At 43.9% G+C, this 22743-nt stretch overlaps 1 protein-coding gene across 3 annotated transcripts in view; it reads left to right on the forward strand.

Moving 5' to 3' along the window:
* STOX2 (storkhead box 2) overlaps window positions 1-22743 on the forward strand; it is a 126312-nt gene that overhangs the window by 61356 nt on the left and 42213 nt on the right. Inside the window, exon 1 of one of the 3 annotated variants that reach the window (XM_072334744.1) lies at window positions 1230-2116. The exons of 1 other annotated variant lie outside the window; for it this stretch is intronic. In XM_072334744.1, coding sequence (XP_072190845.1) covers window positions 1951-2116 — 166 coding nt within the window. In that variant the 5' untranslated portion in view covers window positions 1230-1950. Of the gene's footprint in view, window positions 1-1229; window positions 2117-22743 lie in introns of those variants that run through there. One more of the 3 variants, XM_072334747.1, reaches the window with a different exon arrangement.

A 22743-nucleotide genomic window follows, 5' to 3' on the forward strand; every position in this document is an offset into this window, starting at 1 on the left:
TTGCTAGATGAGTAAGTTGCACGATGGAAAATATATTTTCATTAGTGATGATCTGGACCAGTTTTTTTGCTCATCTTACTTCTTTGCGTTTCTCCCAGTATACGGACATCAATGGAAACATGTAGCCCTCCCTGGTTTTTCACACTGTTGGAAGGAAATGAGAATGAATGAACAAGGGCCCAATCGTGTTTGATTTCTTGCTGGGTTTCGTTCGCATCATTTCAATACTGTGTGAACAGGGTGGCAGCAAATGGAACTGTGAATGACTCTTTGGTGCGTTGTCTGTCCAGAGGCAGAGCAGGGCCCATGAGGTGGAGGATGGGGGATGAACCCAAGGCTTTATGGCCATGGCCAAGATGGGAGTGTGTCTCCAGGCCTGTTTGCTTTGATGTCCTAGTCACTCGCCGTCATCTTTTCCGTATTGTGACACTACTGAAAGCGTTCAATTGCTGTCCAAATTACAGACCTCTGATTTTTCCATGCTTTTAGAAATGAGACCAAACCCCGTGGGAAGGAGCGTTCATTAATTATGTTTTAAAAATAACAATAAGAAGTAAGCACAAGTGATTTATTAGCTGAGCTCAGGCAGCATCTTAACATCCCTGCATTGGAGTTTCCTTCACAGATAACGCTGCAGCTTTGCCTGATTCCATGTGCACCCAAGGAACCGAGTCCCTCAGCGCAGTTTCGGGCCCCAAACCTTGCTCCATTGCAGGTCAGGGCCACACTGCTTAAACATGGTGCCAGGCACACGCACCAGCGGGTCGAGATGCAGGAGCCACGCACATCCCGGTGGCCCCGTTTCCAAACGCCCTTCTGTGTGTGTCCTCCACCGGGCTCTGAGTAGGCTCTGAGGAGAGCCTGGAGCGCGCTGACTCCACGCAGGGACGCCCGGGGGACGGCAACCCATGTGTGCTGCGGCCGGGTGCTGGGCACGGGAGCGCTGCCCCTGCTGCCTCGCGTGGGGTGCCCAGGGCTGGACAGGGGGGAAAGAGGGAAGGAAGAGGAGGGCGACAGCGAGGGGGCCGGACCACCCGCAGCGCACGGGGCTTTGTATGTAAATGCCTGCGAGATGCCTGCGGGTCCCGGGGAGCGCGGAGCCCAGCGGGACCAGCGCGCCGGGCCGGGGCTGCCATGAGCACGGGTGGCGGCTCGGCCAGCGGCATCGCCCCCCGCTCCTAGCGCGGGGCTGGCGGCTGTAGAGCCCTGGGCAGCGGTGCGGAGGGGGGCAGCCGCCGCCGCGGAAGGGGGAGGCCGCGGGCCGCTGCCGGCCGCTGGGGCCTGAAGGGTGGCCGGGGGGGTCGCGGTGCTTCCGCCGGCCCCGCGGCCGGGCGAGGCGCTCGCTCCTCCTTCCCCTCCTCCTGCTCTTTCCCCTCCTCCATCTCCTTCTCCTCCTCCCACCGTGCCGGGAGCCGCCGCCGCCTCTCCCCAGCGCCGGGCGCGCAGCGATTCGGGTCACAACCGGCGGCCGTGGGCTTTTCCTCGTTTGTTTGGGTCTTTTGTGTGGCGGCTCACAGTTGGCTAAGCACGGCTAGGCTGAATCGGGCTATTGTTTGGGATCCCGGAGCGTTCACGCTGCAGATCTCCCCCCTCCTCTTTTTTTCCCTTTCTTTTTTTCCGTTTTTTTTTTTTTTTTTCCCTTTTTTTTTTTTTTTTTTTTTTCCTGAGAAGCCACATAATGTGCCTTTCCTCCTCACGAATCTGGAAGCTGTAAGCCGGACTGATTGCAAATGAAGTGTAATGCATTGTGGGACGTGTGTAAAATTGGATCATTCGAGGGGGAGAGGGAAAAAAAGAGCGGCCGGGCCGTGCCGCCCGCGCCCTAGAGCAGGCAGCGGCACCATGGGCGCAGGCTGCGCCCCGGCGGCGCCGGCGCTGGGCTGACGGGAGCGCCGCGAGGCCCGGCCCGTGCTGCGCTGCTGCGGGGGGCACCGCTCGGGCATCCTCAGCATGAAGAAGACGCGGAGCACGACCTTGCGGCGGGCCTGGCCTAGCTCCGACTTCTCCGACCGGGCCTCCGACCGCATGCGGTCCCGCAGCGAGAAGGACTACCGGCTGCACAAACACTTCCCGCCGGCTTTCATCTCGCAGGCGTCGCGGGGCTACATGACATCAGGTTGGTAGCACCGCCGGCGGGGCTGCGGGGTGCGGGCGTGCGGCTGCGAGGAGCCTAACTTGCTATGAATAATGCAAAAAAAAAATAGCGTACATCCACCATTTTGTACCTCGGCAAGATTCACGGGCAGGCCCTCGCAATATGGTGTTTAAAATCTATTAGCGGAGTGAAATAAGGCAGGGGGGAACGGTCACGTCTCAGCGCCGCGGAAGGGCAGGCGGAGACGAGCGGAGCGTGGAGCCCTTTGCTCCTTTTGTGCTGGGAGCATGTGCTGAGAATCTGCTGCCGCACGTTACGCTTGTAATGCAGCTGGCCCCGCTGTAGCCCAGCGCTCTGCCGCGTTTGTCTGCCCGCCGAGGGAAAAGGGTCACCTGTACGGCCAGCCTGCCCCTCGTACGGACATAGAACCGTGAGGGTTGGAAGAGACCTCTGAGATCGGCTGGTCCAGCCGCCCGCTAACACCTAGCCGGGCTCCGGCTGCGCGTTTCTGCTCCGGTGCGAATGACTGTAAACACGTTTCCGTTTGGTAGCCGAGGTGCAGAAGGGGAGCAGAGCCGCCTATGCGGGCAGCGCACACGTGCGCCTATGTTCCCCTGGCAGTCACCATCAGGGGAGGCCGTAGGGAAATAATGGGCACTGCACCAATGTGTTTGTGCGTGGGGAAGGGGGGGCACGCACCGAACAAAAACCGACCCGGGGAAAGGCGGGCATCGGGAGAGGCTCGGCCTCGGCTGGAGCGCCGCTGCGATGTCGGAAAGGCTCGGTAGCGTTAATGGAAGCTGCTTCATCCCGAAAAGCATCCGCATGGGCTCGGGATTCAGACGTTTCATAAACAGCAGAAGGAAGACTGGGGAAAACGCTGATGGGGAGGGGGACGGGGGCAGAAAATCCTGGAAACCTCCTTTGTTGTTCTGCTGCCTGTTTATTGTGATGCTCGGACATAACGTTTCGTTCCCACTGCATCAAATCCTAGTTTATCACGAAGGCTCGTTTTCCCTCTGAGGCTCGATTTAGGTTGAGTAGGCGGATTCCTTTAAAGGAGAGAAAGAGGGAGAGAGAGAAAACGAAGGTATTTTTCATGCATTACTGAAAATGTTTCCAATCCTCCCCTCTGCCCCCCCCCCCCCCCCCCCCCCCAATTTCTGCTGCAAAGGTTGAGCCAAAGATTGTGGCTGTCAGTTACACGCTCGCTTTGCTCTCTCTGTCTCTAATAAACGTCTCTCCTTGGTTCTCATGGTTTGAAAATGCTGTGTGACCGCTCTTTCGTTAACCTCCAGGCAGAAGGGGAAGAACATGCATTTCACTGCAAAATCTGCCCGCGCGAGAGAACTGTGCCATTTTGGCAGTAGCCCTTCTGATTTTTTTCCCTCTTTCCTGAGAAGCCACAGATCGGGAGGAAATGACAAGTGTAATTTATGCCTGAGCAGCTGAAGAAAAGGAGAGCGGTTGTTGGGAGGGGGTTGTTTGTTGTGTTGGCGCTGCAGGTTCTGCAGGCAGCTGGAGAGCCAAACCTGAGTGTGCGGTGAAGATTTTTGTTGTTCTGTGTGGATGCAGAGATAGGGAGCTGTGTTGGTTCTGTGCAAGTCAGTACTTCGAGGCTGGAAACCCGTATTTAAAAGAGAAGGCGCTCACGTGTGCCAAGTGGTGTGGGTTTTGCTTGTTTTTAATTCTTCAGGGAAACACTTTGGCTCTGTAAAAGCTTTATCTTGGCAAGGTTGCCTCAATCCACGTAGGTGTTTGAGCACGAGCGATCCTCAGAATGAGATGTGTCACCCAGCGTTCTCTGGCTGATAGCTGTGTTTTTAGGGGCCTGTGGGTATGAAATCCACCCTAAAATGAATCTCCGGACCCCCTGAGTACTGTGTTTATCCGGCGCGTCGATTTAAAGTGCAACAATTGAAGAAGGATGAATGTCACATTTAGTTTGAGCAACCTGCTCGAGTTGTTAGAGGAATGCTATGCTGAAAATTGAAGTCAGTACCCGGTTGGCTTCGAGCTGGAAATGCAATTGTTCTCTCTTGATGGATGGTTTCCACACTCATTTATTTTTAAAGAATCGTAGTCCACTGCCTTGACAAATATTAGTTTTGGGAGGAATGGCCACTGTATCTAAACACATGGCACTGTTTGAAGCACAGGGCTTTTCAGAGGGCTGAGATCTGTTTATCCAACCATTTAACCTCATCACCATTAGTATTGTTGTGGTTTTCTTTTAATTAAATGCTGCATTGTTTGAGGTGGGGGTGGAGGGTGGGAAAGAAGCCTTGTTTTTTTTTTGCCTCAGTTACTCTTGGTAGGAAAGCAGTAGAAAAGAGCCTTCAGTAAGATGCTAAGAAGCTGGTTACACTACTAACCAAGTGTGTCTGAGCTGGGCATGGGGAACGTACAGGTATGTTTCTTTCAGCAGCACTGAAATACCGAGCAGTGGTGTTGCAGCCAACGCTATGGTGCTTTCTTGGAGGAGGAAGGGCAATCTATGTGGAGAACCTTGTTCATAGGGGAAGTGCAGAGCTCATGCTGGAGTGGTGAAGCACACCTGGGCTTTAAGCAGCGTTTTCAGCAGAGCTGAGTAAGGACCAGTCTGAGGCTTATTTGACAAGAAGCAGCACTGCTGGCTAGCAGTCACGCTCTCAATACTTTAGGAACAAACTGCCCATAATTACAGAAAATGACTGCGGATGCTGTTGCAGTGCGTGTGAAATTTAGAGATTGTTTGACAGATCAAGGCAGATGGAAATAAGGAGAGGGAAAAGAAAAAGGCAGGGAATTTAGAAAATCACACATTTTTACTGTTGAATAATCTCTTGATACGTGCTATTAAATGTGCTGTACTCCAGGGTTCCTTTAGGCCTCCTAGCAACCGCGAGGTTCAAAGGCCATGCGAGGAGTTCATTGTTCATGCTGAATATTAATTTCCCAGCGGAGGGCTGACTTGGGGAAAAAAACCCACCAGAAAAGAAAACTACAACAACGTAGAGCTTTGACCTTGTGAGAAAAGAGATGTTGAAAAGTTTGAATCCAATCAACGTTGCTGAAAAAGGGGAAATGTACTTGATGGTTTTGATGGATTGTTACTTAATTGAAGGGGAAAGAAAGGAATCATATAAAACTGCCAAGCAGGATAAAACTTGCTGAAACTCAGGAATGAGAGCTCCGAGAAGTCACATGAAATAATATGCGTGTAACTTGAAATGTCAAAAGCTTCTTCTTTTTTTCTTTCCCCCCCCTCCTAAATAAAGAAGGGAAATCCTGGATTTTCTTGCAGTGGAGAGATGAGCTGCATGCTGTGGTTGACCCAGCTGTAAAACGTTACCAGACGTGAGGAGCGCTCTGGAAAGAAATCCTTTTTTCCTGCAGCCTTTCCTGAGCTGTTGGAGCTGAAGGCCTCGGTGGTGGAGGCAGTGTGTCAGGTTGGGCTGGAGGTGGTGTAGGGTAACAGCCTTGCGGACGCAGCATGAAGGAATGTCTGAAGAACTCTCTGCGGTGGTAAAAACTAATGCCAGAGCTTGCTTGTTTGAAGGTTGCCTTCTGAAAAGTTTGCAATGACTTTATTGCTCTTTGCTGTAAAACTTCTTTGCAGGCATTTCAGTGCTCTGAAGCTGAACAGCAGAATTCTGTCTCAGTGTTGCCCTACCATTAGTGGAGCTTGGTTCACAAGCTGAAGCAGAAGAGAGACGAGAAATGCCTAACCCTGGGAAGCCTACTGGTGTTGTTTGTGTGCGGACTATGATTTGTAGGAGGAAAAGATAGCCTGCTTCAAGGATGTTTGTTGGAAGTTCTAGGGCCACCTCTTCAGCCTTCTTGAAGAAAATAAAGGATTTGGGAGTGAATCATGAACTATTTCTTTTTCCTAAGCTTCAACTCCTGACTCTTGTAAAAATTAATCTTCGGAGATAACGATGCATGATCTGAAGAAGGCAGTTTAATGTAATTGGAAAATGACAAGTATGCACAAAACCTTGGACCTCTTTCAGTTCTTCCCTCGCTTAGTTCACTTATCTAAGGGAGAATGTTCTAACTTGAAAGTAGCTGTATTGTAATTAATATTTAATGGAATAATCGGTATTGCATCACTTTTTTCTCTCCATGCAGCATTAAGAAACACCTAACTTGTCTGCTTACCAATAACGTGAATATCCCTCGATTCGGAATAGTTTTGGTTTAGGCCAGACCCATTCCTAGAACAGTAGAAGCAGAAGAGCAGGTGGATGACAGGGGCTAGCAGAGAGAGCTGTTTCCCCTTGGCTCCTGCTTTGCCTCCCTTGCTTCAGCCTGTGCTGAGCAGCCCAACCTGGGTGGCTCAAGCTTGTTTTAATGGCTTAGGAAATTGCTTCTGGGCTGCCTGTGCCTTCCAGTTCATTTTGGTCCCTGAGGCATACGCTTACCTTGAGAGAGAAGCAGGAACTTTTACTCGGCCTGGTGTGGAGGGAGGAGGGTCCCGTCCTCAGACCACAAGCCTTGCATAAGTTCATGGGCCAGCCTTTTTTTGCACAGTTTCTGGCTTGTTTTCTTCTCTTGGTTTCTTGCCAAGGAGAATATGAAACACAGTCTTCTCTAACCACCATTTGTGGATTTCACTGTTGAGGTTGCTCGTGCAGTATTAACTCCAGTATTAACTCTGCGGTCCTGGTTCTTTCTGACCAGGCACCAAGATGTTTCCTGCATATCCATGGCACTTTACCCTTACACCAAGCTATGGACAGTCTCCTTTGTGTTAATTGTGCTTTCTCCCAGCCGAGTGAACTACAATGGAGTACATGTCCTTCCTGTCTGCCGTGACCTACAAGCAAGTGGATCCAGGGCTTTTTATTTTGTGGCGGTGCAAGTCAAATCTAAGAGGAATGACTGTAAGAAAGAAACAGAAGTCTGTGTGTGTGTCTATCTCACCTAGACCTGCTCAGGTTTCCATCTCACTTCAAAGCACTCCTCTCTGCTGGGCTAAGTTTCAGGTTATTTTTCTTTCCCAGCTCCCTCACTGTTACTGGGAGCCCGCTTGCATTCTCAGGCTCTGCATTGTCTTTGCTCAGTCACTTGCACCTTGGGCCAGGTCAGGGTGCACAGAGGGGACCGGGATCAGATCACTGAAGAGTGTTTGTACAGAGGTGGCATCCTGTTCTGAATCAGAATATGTTTCCAGGTGTGTTTTCTAATGGTCATGTGATTGAAGTGACTTCTTGTATGCACATTAGATATCATGATAGCTACTGAAGGTACAGGAGGCTTCTCTGTCAAGGACAGACAGGTGCTCAGAACAGGCCTGATACTGATTTATCGCAAATAGCTCCCAAGCTTTTTGTCACAGGTGCAGAAGCTTCAGTCTGCCTTTGTCAGCAAGTTGTGATAAGCCTGAAGGGTGTTGAATGTCTGGCCATTTTGGAATTGAATTGCAGCTGCATCTTTGCAAATTGTGATATGCGTTGGAGGCAGTTGAAATGTGAGGATTTTGTAGATTACCTTGGTTTAGGCCAGGGACTGTTATCAGCTGTGGGCAATAAGGCTTTGTTTGTAGGCGGGAGAGTAAACTACCATCTTCGCAAAGTTCTTCACACAATTAAGAGAGAGAGAAGTAAAATCAGGTAGGAAGAATGGAAGAATAATACTTTGCTAAGCACACTGTGGAAATCCTCCAAAAATTAGAGGTTTCTCTTCAGTGTTCTGGGGAGGTTCTTTAGGGTGACAGCTGTTGCGTAACCCATAGCAGGTTGTAGGATGTTTCTGTGCACAGCACTGAAGTTGAGTCAGCATCCCGTCATCTAAACTGTGGGCCGTGACGTCTAACCTGTAATTGAAAAAAGAAAGACTGGAAGAAGTGTTCTGGTACAACTTATTTGCGGCTCCTCCTGAGCCTACTTTTATCTCGTTGCAAAAGGGCAAGCGATATTAAAGTCATAAGAAAAAATGCTGACTTAGATCTAGTGTAAGAATTGCTAAATAATCTTTTTTTTTTTTTTTTTTTTTCCCCTAGAAAAGCATACATTGCATTATTTTAGATGGTCAGGCTGCTGTTACGCTATCAAAAATGGCTACTTTCAATGGAGTAGACCTAAACCTGAGCCACAAAATAAAGTCTTTGAAGTCCAACGTTACAGGCAGAGACAAAATGAAACTTGTGCTGATTTCTGTCTCTGTGGTCCATTAGAGGTATAGGTGGCTAGGCAATACGTTGCATGTTTTAGCTTTCAACTGAAGCCGCTTAGAAATGGTTAAGCAGTAACTGCTGTTAAACATCTGCTTAAAAGTTGCTCGGATAACTTGGAAGAGCTTTAGCCCTTGCCCTTCCTTATGTTTTACTGTCAGAAATTTATTCTGAAAGGGTGAAAGTGCGTTATCTACCAGAGTAGAACCGGTTCCTTGACACTAACCATCATGTTCCCAAGCTTGATGGTGATTACTATTTGATCAAGATGCCAGAACTGAAGCGCTGTGAGAATCTGTTCCTCAGTGTGGGTACTGTCCTCATGTCTGTGGAGCACTTCGCACTCCTACATGTGGGTTGTGGATTAGAAACCTACAATCGATGGTCTCAAAGCAGCTCTTTCTGCCACCGTTTTCTTTCCCAGTTGCACAGCTTAAGGGAAAAGTTGAATGGCCCTTTGTAGTGAATTTATCCTCAATGTTTTGAAGCATAGAGAGTATAATAGACAATTCAGAAATACTTACTTAATGTGGCTTGGAAAAGGCAAAGTTCAGTAAGAAAGCTAAGTTCATCATAACACAGGAAGCAGCGTTGGGAGAGCCCAGATTACATAAACTACTTTTCATGCCCATTTGTGTTCTTTTAATTTCCTCCGTAATTTCCTATGAATTTCCTGTTGATGACCTGCGACCTCATTTCAGAGGATAAACTTCTGACCATACATGATAAGGCTTTTGGTGCCATAAATGGGGCTGCTTATCTTCCAGGCAAGGGAAGATGGTGGACTAAATTTCAGTGTGGTGCCCAAAGGGACCTTCAGCCTCTTGTGTTAGCTTCAAGGTAGGGTGACAAACACAGGGACTGGATCTTACCACTGGAGTGCAGATTGGCTTTTCTCCTGCCTGTTCACTCACATCTTCAGTAGTGAAAACTTGAAATCATGTTTGCGGCAGATCTCTGCATTAGACTGGATCTGGCTGGAATGTTTTCACACACACACAAGAAATAAAACAAAAAATAACCCTAAAACAAAAACTAAAACATAAAAACCCGCCAGAATTCAATAATATATATATTTTCTTCATTTTTCCATCTGCTGTAGTGAAGTTTCAGTGTTCGAACGACTTGTTAGGACTTCTCAGGAAAGAAATGCAGCCATCTCAATATAAAATGTTTTGCACATTTTGTTTTACTAAGATTACTAGACATATTCCTTTGAGTCAATCTTAGGTTCAGTTTGTGGAATTAGAGTAGAATAGAATATAATAGAGTGCAGTACAATAGTATGGCTCAGTTGGAAGGGACCTACAGAGATAACCAAGTCCAACTGCCTACCCACCTTAGGGCTAACAGAAAGTTAAGGCGTATTTAATGAGGGCATGATCCATTTAATTCTCCGCTTATTTGCAGAAACATTGCTCAGTATTAACGTGTCTCTTGGAAACCTCAGATTAGAAAGCATGTTTGTAATTACTGCTTTTCACAAAACAGTGCATTGCTTATTTTAAAAACAATAACTTTTCGTTAGATACACGATCTGCTGTGTTGCCCTATCCAGCACAGTAAGCGATCAGTTATGCAAGCTTACTTGTTACATTTTATGTGTTGCTAAAATTATGTGTCATGGAAGTGGTCTCTGTACATCTTCACTAGTTGTCGTACACTGAAAGGCACGCTAAGTCCACAGGGGTCCAGTTCTGTCTGTAATGGGAACGTGAACAAATCTTTGACTGCTCAGGCAGGAAACTTATGTGCACTTTCTGCTGCCACTCTTCCCTGGACAATAGGTGTACCTGTCTCTCTTGAATGTATCCTTTGCTTCCATCAGGGAATTGTAAAGGCTGAGGGGGGAATAGCTGCAACTTCTGAGTGATGCTCCCTTTTAATTGAAATTTGCCTTTGAATAAGGGTCATAGATGGGAGAGGTGGAGAAAGTGGGCCAGGCTAACCAGAAACAAGGGCGGATATGAGGTCAGTGTACAAAAATAATCAGTGTCAATGCGTTTCTGTTGTGCTAGAGTAGGCTTGAGTCCCGTGTTGTGGCCATGAGAAGTAGGTTTCCTCAGCTCACCTTTAGATTTCGATGTAAGTCATTTAGCTAACTGGATTTAAATTACAACTATTGCTCCTTCACTTGAGTGTCTCTGAGCTCATTTCAAAGGCTAATAATTGATCGAAGTCTTTTCTGCCTATCAGATAATAACCTCATTCAGTTTCTGTCCTGTTGCTGATTGTTCTGAGTGTGCAATGCAACAATACATGCACTCAGCTTTGCATGATTATCCCTTTTCATCCTAGTAGGTTTCCCTTCTTTTATGTCTTCCACAAATGTGTGAAAGTAAAATGAAGTGTTTCACTGTAGCATGCCTTTAAATATTGTAAAAGTTTAAAAAGTTGAGGAAAGAAGCTTTATCTTCGTGTGTTGTTGTAATTCATTCACTAGCTAATGGGGCAGTTGAATAAGATAGGACCTTTCAAACAGGACTAAAGCATACAAATTGATGTTGGCTGTTAGATTCTACTTGTGGATTGGTATCAAACCAAGGTCTGTAAACACTGAGGCAAAACCATCTAATGCAGTGGCCCTTAGGAGCTGTCATTTGTCTCTAGTAGAAAATCCAGCTTGGAGATTTGACCTGGGTATTGTATTTCTGAATAAATGTATTATGTGTTCATTGTGCATAGCATTAGAAAGGCTACATCATGGGACCAGCAGGAAGAAAAAAGTCTCAAACCACTTGGGAGTATGTTGCCATACAGTGATGTTTTTTAAAGCAAAGTGCAAGAGCTGGAAAGAGCATTGAAAGGGCAAGAAGGCCGCACTTGTGAAGAAGGCTGTGAGGATTTTGGTGGTGAACATCAACATGTTGACTGCTAACTTGGGAGGCAACATCAGTTCTCTTTCTCCAAATACAACACACACAAACTCCAGAGTTCTGAAACTGGAATACTAATAATGTGCACGTCATCACGCATTCTCTTTTTACGTAAGATAGGTTGTGAGGTTATAAAAGGAGCACTTCTTCATTATTTCTGTGATTCCACTTATTCCTGATTTCAATTAATTTTATTCCCTTAGTTCCCTTCCCTTCCCCTCTGAGTTCTGAGCATCGTGAGCCGTCTCATCTTGAAGGTGACACATGCCTAGATGAAAGGCTTGCATTAAGCAGAAGCTTCTTGTTACATCAACTCTTGACATTCCAAAAATGTCAACTCTTAATTTACATTGCAAGTAGGATCTGGTGCCAAGACATTACCAGTTTCCAGGTCTTCCACTTATTAATCAGGCAGAACTGCTGTTGTCCTGAGAAGTACTGCAGAATTGGATCCAGACGTTTCATGGCTCTGAGGCACCGCTTTTCCTTGTGTTGGGATTACTGGCTGGCTTGTGAGATAATCTTAGGTGAGAAGCAATTGTTCAGCTGATAGGTGAAGACCATAACTTTTCTACTGTGACTTCATGAGGCTGCGACATGTCAGATGTCTCAGTAAAGGCCCTGATTTTCACAGAAGATGAATGTCCGGCGTCTTTGAGAGCTGGTAAATTGAACCATGCAGGTTTCAAAATCTGTTTACCTAGTTTTGCATCTGAATCGACCCTGTCTGCTTGGCAATTAGGCTGTCTTTGAAAATGGTACCAGTGTGTTGAGCTTTTCAGGTGCCATCATTTCTCTGCAGAGGTGCTAAGACAGTGATCTTGTATATATATCAAATTTGTGTCTCTAAGCCCCATTAGTTCACAGACCCACATCATAGACATGTGTAGTCCAAAATAGATTGCGGGTGTACAGTGCAGATGAGGCTAGTGGTGATGACAGTGACTCTTTCCCTGTCACATAGTGAGCTGCTGTACATGGAACAGGAAAAATTTAAATGTTTGTGTGAACATTTATATACGTGTAAACATACTAAAGCACACAGCATTAATGGCATTTATGTAGGTTATAAATCATTTTACCTTATACTGTCTTTATACTGTAGCATCAGTATATGTCTGTTTCACATGTTCTGTGTGAGGGGACCGTATTGTATACCAACCTGACTGTGTTCTGTTTATGCTTGGCCTACATCTGCAGGTGTTTAATTTAGATGTGTGTGCTGTTAGTACCTGTAATTGATGTTGTAGACATTTTTCCGAGCAAGACTGAAATATAAACACTGGAAAAACAATGCAAATAGTAGAAAATAAATAGAATGCAGAATGGTAAAAGCGTTGGAAAAATGGTGAATTTTTAGGAAATAATTCCATGAAAAAAAATAATAATTAAGAATTCAGTCTCAGAATGTTAGAATCTGTCACTTCTTGCTTGCTCTGCAGAAGTGTTAACCACCATTGTGCCACTGAGATTCTCACGATGTATTTTGTTCCCTTCAGTTTATAGTCTCATCTCTTTCTAGTGTGCAGTTAAGCAGAACAGACATCAGTAACTCCCAGTTTCAGATTTTTAGAATCTGAAATTAGTATTACATATTAAAAAAAAAACAACGGATTTTAAATTCAAGTGCACAGTAATAATGTGTCATATATTCCTTACAGGAACTAAAGACTGTTTTACTCTTGAAAAAAATGATGTACTTTTAATCTGTACTGGCTAATCTAGAAGTAACAACAGAGGTTGAATGTTCAATGTTTAACTTAACTTCTAAGTTATAGGATCACTGAAAATGACCTGATAAATCATAGGATCTGATTCTTCTTTGCATATGAGTGCAATTCTGTTGATTTTACCTGAGTTGTTACAGGTTGATTTTAGAATGAGTGCAAAAGCAAGGTCCTTGAATCCATTGCCAACAACAGTAGAATGGTTTCTCCAGACAGAGCCAGGCAACAAATTTGGTGACACTCAAAAGATGAAGAAAGACTGAGGATCATTTTCAGAATGAAAATCAGCACTATTTAGCCCTTTGTTTGTTAGTGTTGGTTTACTGTCTGTTGCCTGATTCGAAGAGGGATATTCACACTCATATTGGGTACTATGATATCTTTGCAGTAGTGTCATTGAAGTGAATGATGTTACTGCTGTGGAAGTGGTGGGCCCCGTCTGGTCTGTGTATGAGCATAGACTGGCGGTCTCCCTTTCAGGGGACCTGGGCTCTTTGTGCTCAGGGAGGGGAAGGAGAGAGCTCTGGGCACTTATGTTAAAAACATGTAGGTTAGGAAAGGGGAAAACTGCAGCCTCAGGTGGCTGTATTGTAGGTAACCAAAACGTGCTATGGTGCAGTGTCATAGAGTGTACCATTCTCTCCTGTGATGCTGGGCTGTCGTTTGCCATCATAGCAGTATGGTAGTCTCTCCCCTTGATTTTACTGATAATTTGGCGGGCAGGGAGTTGGACCAAAGGCTGGTAATTATGTGAAGTTTGGAAGTGGGCAGTAAACTCTGGAATTCAAAGGATGATTTACTCTGAGTGGATGCTGCAGGGTTACCCTCAAGCAGTTGCTCACGAGTAGCTATGAAAGGGAAGAAAACCAGGAAGTTTTTGTGAACTGTGGGTCTTCTGAAGCTTAGTTTCCTGTGGTTTTCTTTCATAAAGCTTTTCTACCATGTGGGTGCTCTGATGTTTTCTTATGTGGCTGAGCTTTGGCTTCGGTCTTTACCTGAGAAGATCTTGTGATGGGTCACGGAAAGTTGTGGTGACATAAGACATGTGAGATTACCCCTCTGCCAAATTTGCTTGATATTATTGAAAAAAAAAAATACCGTGCGAGGTTACGCTCAAAGCATTTTGTTATGAGTAAAAGGTTAATCTGATTAATTCCAATTTCAGAGCTCTCCAGGAACAAGCTGTTTAAGATTTCCCCCTTGCCTCTTTAGCAGTGGAAAGGAATTAGCTGGATGACTTGTAGAAGCCTGTAGGCCTTGGTCTATATAGCAGAATATAACTGTCATGTTGTTACTTTGAACTGTAGAATCACAGACTATCCTGGGTTGAAAGGCACCCAAAAGGGTCATTGAATCCAGCTCCTGGCTCCACACAGACTGCCCAGAATTCAAGCCCTGTGTCCAAGAGTACTGTCCAAATGCCCCTTGATCTCCAGCAGCTCAGGGCCACGACTGCCGCCATGGGCAGCATGTTCCATGCGCACTGCCCTCTGGTAAAGAACTTCTTCCTAATGCCCACCCAACCCTTTTCTGATGCAGCTCTGTGCTGTTCTTTTGGTCCTGTCAGTGTCCCCTGTGAGGAGCTGCAGGCTGCAGCCTCATCTGCTCTGGGCTGAACAAACTGAGGGGCCTCAGCAATCACATATCTTGCTGTCCAGCCATCTTTGTAGCCCTCCTTTGGATGCTCTCTAGTACTAGATTTGTGTCCTTATACTAAGTGAATGTAGACACAAAAAACAGTTGAAATTCATCAGAATTTCACAACTCTGAAACAAACTGTACGAAGTGCTGTGTTAGTAAATGTTTATATAAAATGCTGCCGTGTTACATTGAACAATTATAGTTCTCATATCTCAGGCACTTATCTCTCACCAAAGCCAAGTGGCTTCCAGGTTGGAGTTGCTCACTGTTTGTGAAGTCATTGTGGTAATGAAATATGCTAAGCAGCTTGGTTTTATGAAAGAGCATTTTGGGTAGATTTTTTGGCTTGACTCCTTTTTTATCTTTGAAGATATAAAAGTAACACTGTAAGGAAAAGGCCAAATCTTAATGAGTTGAGTTACAAAGAAGTGATATTTATAGTTGCATTTATATTTCACTTCTAGGATATGTATCTCAACTTAGCCATTCTTGGAGGTCTGTAATAATACAAGCCATATACATTTTAAATCTTATAGGTAATACAACCATGTAAGTATTATATAAGGATATGTCCTTTGCTTCCTCTTGTCGCGTCTTCACAGCTCTGCAGGGCCCTGATGTCAGTGGGTAGACTGTTCCTGCTGGTCAGGGGCAGGGTGTAGGAGTCAGCAATCTCCTGTGCTAGGAGCTGGTGGCCGGCCACCAAGCCTGTCTGACCAAGCTGTTGTGGATGGGGCTTTTTAAGCTAATTTGCTGGATGTGCCCAGGCTTCTCCTGCATTGTATGTATTGCGAAAACCACCTGAAACCAACACAGAGAGCTGCAAAGAACATCTTGGACAGTTTTTTAGAGATCTAGAAAATGTAGTTACACTCACATCTCTCTTGGTCCATGTTAATCATTGTATTATTTTTTTCTTCTGTGAAATGAAAAAAGGGACAAACTGCTTTTGGAGCTTGCATTCCAGTAGGAAATTAATGTGTACTGTAACATTTAGAATGCTACAGGTATTTTTCTTTTAATACATAAACCATAAAAGTTAGGATCTTATGTGGCTTGTCTTCACTTTTATGATTGTAGAGGACAGTATCATCACTTGTTTACAATAACGGTTCACTTACTTTTGCAGCTATAGTTTACATGGAGGAATGACATTAGGGAACAAATTAATACACTTACAGCTTTTCTTGGGATAGACCAGGCAGCCCTTCATCTGAAATTAGCAAATGTTCTGTGGCTTATACACAGAGCAAACCTCGGTAATAATGCAGGCTAGTGTTGGAAGTCAGAGAAAGGATGCATTTTCTTATGGTTCTCAAAGCATCAACTCTAAGAAACAAGTGGAGGTATTTGTTGTTGTTGTTGTTTTATGGTCTGTAAGTGCACATGCCTTTAAGTGACTTTTTTTTGTTGTGGTGGTTTTTTGAATTGTTTCTATAATTTCAATTGCGACATTCCTGAATTTCTCATATTGACTTATTCAAAGTTATCATTGTCATTTACTCTGTACTGGGGCAGGTGAAGCTAAAGAAGCAGGTACTTCCTGTCCAATGAGACAAGGAGCACAACAACTTGGTGTTAAGTGCTCATGCTGGTCTGTTGTTCTTAACACATTATTCCATGTCTGTCTTTCCCACATTGTGATATATTGTGGTAAGTTCTGTCTACCTTTGCCTCTTCCAGGCACTGATCAAAGGATCCTCGGGACCAATATGATATTTTAGAAATGTTATTTATCTCTGGTTCTTGAGAGAAACCACTTGGCAGTTGAGTTGGAGTGAGTCTGACAGAAAGGAGCTGAACTGTGGTACTTAGGAGGGCACCCAGACAACGCAGAGTGGGCAAATAGCTCTGGGACCCTGAAGCCAAAATTTATGAAGTGCTGGGGGATTGATAAACTGTGTTTCTGCAGGATTTATCTCTTTTTTTTTTTTTTTTTTCCCCCTCAAAATGTCACTGACAAAGCTTCACACCAAGGGAACAAGTTGTATTTTGAACATTACATCACAAAGAGACTAGATTTTTGTTTATATACTTTGCTGATGCCTTGAAGTGCTGCCTAGAACTTCTTCAGGCATCTCAGGAAGTCAGTGTCCTCCCAATGAAAAGCTGTATCCTGAGTTATATCATTGATAAAGCTTTTATCTCTTCCTGTGCGTTTTGCCTACAGCTTTCAGATTTATGTGATGTTTGAACTGTTGTTGTGGCTTGTTTTATTATTTGTTTGAAAGTGTTTTTTGTTTTTATGTATCGTAAAACTACATAGAGGTAAGTACGGGTTTGTTGTGTAAGAGTTGCTAGTTGATGACTGTAGTAAAACAATCTCAAATTAGTTTAGCTAACGTTCTATAGTAGGTAGCAAAGAAACTTCATCCCAGTAATATCAATCCTGGTGTTGAGTGATATAGTTTTCCTCCATTCTCATGCCATTCGCTAAGAAGGATAAAGATTGAAATGCTCTGTCCTTCGTTCTAGTTATTCTTCTGTGCAAAACAACGTTATTTGAAGGTCACATGGCTCACTTATGCTGCACTTCTGTTCCAGTGGCAGGAGTACTTGTTCTAATTTGAGTCTTCAGGATTTTAAAGTCGCTTATTCAGACTTATACAGTTGAACAAAAATAAATAGGCATATGGCAAGTAGAAGAACATATAATCACTCTGTCGCCTCAAAATTCTTTTGAGGCCAAGAATTTCAAAGAGGGAACCTATAGTGAGGCTTGCGAACACAATAGGAACAGCTGGTGCTCAGCACTTTTGAAAATGAGGTCACTTTATTCTTGGTTGAAATGTGCAAAATGGGTCATCTGGGCATAGGCTTAAGACAGAGGCAAAGCGTGTGGCCCTTCATAACCAGGTTGTCCACGTTTCCAGAACCACTTGGTTGACAGCATCCTTTTGTGCAGGGGAATGCTCTGATACATCTGGATTTTCCCAACTTTCAGTAGCATGACTCCCACTCAGAAACTAAATCGCTACTATACATTTTCAAAGATCTGCTCATCCTAAGGATGACATCATTGATATTTTCTGCAACCACCCCTCCCTCTTATGCCTTTCCGCTCATCCTTCACATAACCTACTTTAGGGAACACTGCTCTATTGTGTGGTCCTTGAGAACACCATCACTCCACCATTCTCAGCCCTGGGCTTCTCTGGTCCTGCCAGCAAAACAAATGAGGAAATTCCAAACATGCACAAACCTAGTAACATCATTAGCTGAATCTATAGATGCATTAGGAATGATAACAGGAGCTGTACTTAGATTTGACTATGGCGTTCTCATTATAAAAATTCTGTTGAAAAGATATGCACGAGTGATAGGGCTAAGGTCCAGTTTCTGCACATTTGCTTAATTGTGCTGCTGTCATTGGCATGCCTAAGGGGATGGTGTGTGTCACAGGATACAGCTATGTCAGAGTTTGCAAACCTGAGACATGGTATTGATCACCATTTACTATTGCATAATGGGCATCAGAAGTTTAGCTTGAGAACTGATCTGTATTTTCAATAGAACCATGCAGGTCTTGGTTACTAGACCCTGCTTCCAGTATAGAAATTGGCATTCTGTTGACAATCTGTGTACTGGAGTAGGAGAGCAGGAGAATTTAGGTTGGAAGAGATCTCTAAGTTTATATTCTGACCTCATGTGAATACAAGACATTCCTCTCAAGTGGATTAAAGTATTTGTGCACAAATAGTGCTTTAAAACTAAACTAAAGTAAATTAGCTGGGAAGTAGTACATGCAAAAGACGCCTTTGACAAGAATAGCAAGTCTAAACAAAGCAGAGGGGGGAAAAATGCTCTTCAATCTTGTACAGTCCACCTCCTGGAGCGGAACTGTAACAGTTAGCCAGGGCTATATATCATAGTTAGCACCCAATTTCAGATGTGCCTGAGAGAATGGTTCTCATTATTTTATTATTATTGTAAATTCAATTTACTGGGGCAAGCTTGATGACTGCTTTTGTGTTAAGTGAGGTAATTTGGTCATATACATCAGGCTTACTTTTTGGCTAGTTTTTAGCAAGAGCTGTCTCAGAGCACATAGAGGAAGAAGACAAGTGGTGATAGCAGCAGTGCATTGGATTATAACATTGAAAAAAGCGGAATACAAGAAGGCAGCTCCATGGCTGGCAAAGCACAGCTGGGGCTGAGCACACTTCACCACAGAATACAGTGCTGCTTGTATGACATGTTTGTTCTGTGTTTGGTTTCAAAAGCACTTCATGTCCATGGAAGGAAATTTCACAGAAAACTTTCGCATGGACATGGGAAGGGGTAAGTATTGAGTGGCAACTAAGTGGCTAATATGAAGACGCTTTTTTCTTTCCCTCTCTCTGGGACAAGGTCTTGGTTACCTTTCATTAGGCAGAAACAGCATTTTCATTTCAGCAACCAGAAATACAATATAGAGGTTCCATGTGGCTTTACTCCTTGTATTTTCACTGGTTGAGGAAAGCACTCAGAAACATAAGATTCCCACAGTGTCTTACTGTTTCCAAGGTCTGGATGAATTGCTCTGCTGAAGAGTGATTAATCACTAGCTGGGAGATGGAACAAGGGTGGCTGGCATACCACAGAAGCAAAATTGTCTGCTGAATGCCTGCATGAATGGGCTGTGTCTGGAGGAGCAGTAGTGGTGTCTGTCTTGTTTAATGTCCTAAATTGTGTCTTCCTTTTGACTGTATCCCAAGTTTTAGTAGATGGTTTTCACGTTACATAGGAGGATGCCCCAGCTTTTTCAATCACTGTAATTGATTCTTGCTTGGCAGAAAAGGTATTTAAGGGGAAATGGCAGTCTCTACTGTTCATGTCACAGCTCATTTTGAACTTAATTTCATCCTCATTTCAGACTGTTGCTGGATGAATAAATGTAATATTTCTGGCTATTTCTCTAGGATTTCATATGTGATCATTTCCATCCCTGTAGAAATTGCCTCCTCAAGAAGCTGCATACAGTGTGAGGGATGTTTAGAAGGTGACTGTTTCTGGCATCCTTGCAGTATCTTTTACATTACCAAGTTTTTTTCATTCTTATTCAGAGCGGAATAGTTTGTGAGTGTGCTGTAGGAATGCAGAAAATTGTATCACTATAGAAATATAGCACTGATTTTGGAACTCTGTATTATGTTTCCCTGAGAGTGGGTTGTTTTCTTTTCAACTGTGTGCAAAGCCAGCGCTTGAAAGCAGCCTTCAGTCAAGGTGTAAGTACTAGTGTACGTTGTGAAACAGATCTAGTTGTGCTTTAAGTTCTGTCATTAGGAACATTTAGTCTGGATTTGGCCACATAATGTGGAGTGAGAAGAACAGTGGCGGCTCCTTAAGGTGTGTGACAGAGAATGGTCCTTGAGGGATATGGCTGTAATCAAATCCTTGGCAGTTCTAGTCAAGGTGCAGGGAGCCCAAAGGGGCTTGGAGTTGCCTTCAGTAGGCTTGGTATTCCCTGTGCGAGCAGCAAGGAGAGGGTAACCTGATGTGCTAGATGTCTGCCCTGCAACAGTAAAATGCATGGATGTTAAGTGTATACCTTTTAAACAAAGGTCAGACAGCCTTCTGCAATGCAGCTCTGCCCAAGTTACAGTTAAAGTGCTTTTCTTCCTTAGGTACCAAGGGAGTGGCTGCATAACAGCTCTGATGCCTTCTGTGAAATGCGGCATTTTAGCTTGCCATTCTAAGTGTTGCATGATGTGCCTAACCTCTTGATTTAAACAGTATTCAAGGCCTAGTGACTTTTGCCTTCAATAGTCTGGTATAAGCTGTCATAAGGAATGGTACCAAGCATCTTACCTGTGCCAAAGTCTTTCTTGCCTATGCAGGACCTCACACATCCAACTGGGAGGAAAGTTTGTTCAATAAGTGCTACACTTTTACTTGCAGTTATACATTTCATAGATGTGCACATGCTCCTGTTTATGATTCTGCAGTTTTTGTCTTCTTATTTTTCTGTACTTTTTCATTTTCTATCATGTTGTTCATTTCAGCATGGCGTACTGTAGTGCTGAACTCTGTATCTGCTTTGATTGATTTTTGTACTGTTTTCACATTTTCTGGTGAAAGCAGTGGGAGCCTATATAGATTTTTCTTTTTTCACCATGTGTACGAGCGCACTACAGGCTTATTTTCTTCTGTCTCTGTCTTCCTTTAAGTGTTTTCCATATGTCTCTTGCGTGTTGAGCTGTGGGATAACTCACGTATGTGATGCTATTGCTTTGGTTCTGTGGACAACTGACAGACTAAGAACGTTCATGATTCTCCCATGAATGTTTTCATTACAAATACTTATCAGCATGTATCTTTACAAGTATTTAGAATGCATAATTTTTTGGGCAAACTTGAGTTCAAATACTCTTGGAGATCAAGCATAATGTTTTATTGACACTTCTACAACAAACTCTTATTATTTTGCTGAATTAATACATGAACGTATTTGCCCAAGGGCAGTACCAAGGCCTTCAAATAATGAGACAGATACTTTGTTTTGTCTCCGTCTTTTTGGGGACTACTTTGGCCAACAAACTTGAGCCTTTGTTCTTTTAAAAACTTTTCACAGTAACTTGTAGGTATCCATCACACTGTAAAAATTCTGGTCGGTTGATTCTGAAGAGAAGTGGCATGGAAAAAAAAAGACCTAAAGAGACAACTTCTTAGAACTCACGATGGAAAAAATTAGATTTAGCCTGACCTCTGCTGGGTAAGTCTTAGACTTGACTCTTCCTTTCAATCCCCGTCCAACCCAACCCATCTCTCTCCCTCTATTGACAGTGACCTGCCACAACCAGAAATTCAGATCTTGGCTCTGCAAGCAAGAAGACTTCACCACAATTTGTGTGTGTGGTGTTGGTGTGCAACTGAGAATAGACTGATTTACTCTTATCATTAGTGTTTATTTGCCTTGCAATTGCGCCTAAGCAGTACCATTGTTCTGGGCATGGACAATAATGTATAGGAAATGCCTTGAAGACCTAGGATCTAAACAGTGTCCTCAGAGGACAAGAGAAAAGGGGTGAAACATATGAGCAGAGTGAAACATTTTTTCTACATTTGATACTTCCAGTAAATTCTGTCAGAGAAATAAAAGTGCACCAAAGAACAACTCAGATTTCTAGCTACAGTTTGCAAGAGAGACTTCACTTTGGAATTTGAGGAGTGTGTAATAAATCATTGTCTGGGAACTTTTTTGTTTTGTTTTGTTTTTCCAGCAGAGCCGTTCTTTCATATCCTCATAGTTACATGCAAAATAGCTGAGTTAAAAACATCCAGAAATGATTCTTTAAGTGAATTGGGTTTTGTTTGAAAAAATACTAAAAGAAGTAGGAGTCATTTTTAATGTTCTGTCTTACAACCATTGTCCAGTAGTGGGAACCTGTCTGTATCTGAGGGTAAATATGTAAACAGAGTAAAATTTTGTTGGTATAGACATGGTCCTGTCGGCAGCAAGGGTGTATTCTTCTTTTTAGCTTTCAGGTCACCTTATTCCTGTGGCTTAATGTTTATCTCTCTGTCTTTCCAAGACACTGGGAGGGCTTAAAGCAAAACTGGGAATTGCCTGCCTGCTTCCCTATTACTTTGCCTACTGACACCCGTAGTCTGTCAAAGTATCCTGATTTGCTAACAAGCTGAATTAAAAAAATAAATAAAATAAGGCTCTTGAGGTCATTCTCGCTGCTGTATTTTGCTTTAAATGTATAAAATGAAGGATGTCCTAGTGCATGGGGAAAAGGAATTTCTCAGTTCTAGCTGAGCTTGTAGTCCTCATATGTGGGGGATACAGGGCCTGGTATGAGAAAGATGGGGCTTGTGGGTGTACAGTACCTGGCTGTATATTCACAGGAGATGTTATTTGTTCCCTGTGTAACTTAATATATTCCCAGAAATGGAGGAGGTTGCTAACTCATTGAGGCAATCACTGGAAAATTAATATACCTAGGGTCTCATAAAATGATTCTTCAGGAAGAGTTCTCAGGTGATACATGCCAAGACTGGGAGATATTACAGGTGGATATTGGATTCGTTCAACAGGATGTTGAACTAATCGCTGACACAGAGCTGGTTCCCCTTCTTTCTTTCTTTGAACCTTAATTACATCCTGAGAGTGAAGAGAGACAACTAAGAGAGCAAGTTCTTGGGAATCTGTACTGGATAGCAGATCATGGGGCTGAAAGCAGGGAGCTGCTGCCTGCAGGGTATGCTGCCTTCTGTGATCATCTGCATAGGAATCGCTCCTCTCTCCACTTGTTTGTCTCA

The sequence above is a fragment of the Excalfactoria chinensis genome, chromosome 4 (genome assembly GCF_039878825.1).
Source record: "Excalfactoria chinensis isolate bCotChi1 chromosome 4, bCotChi1.hap2, whole genome shotgun sequence".
Lineage (NCBI taxonomy): Eukaryota > Metazoa > Chordata > Aves > Galliformes > Phasianidae > Excalfactoria > Excalfactoria chinensis.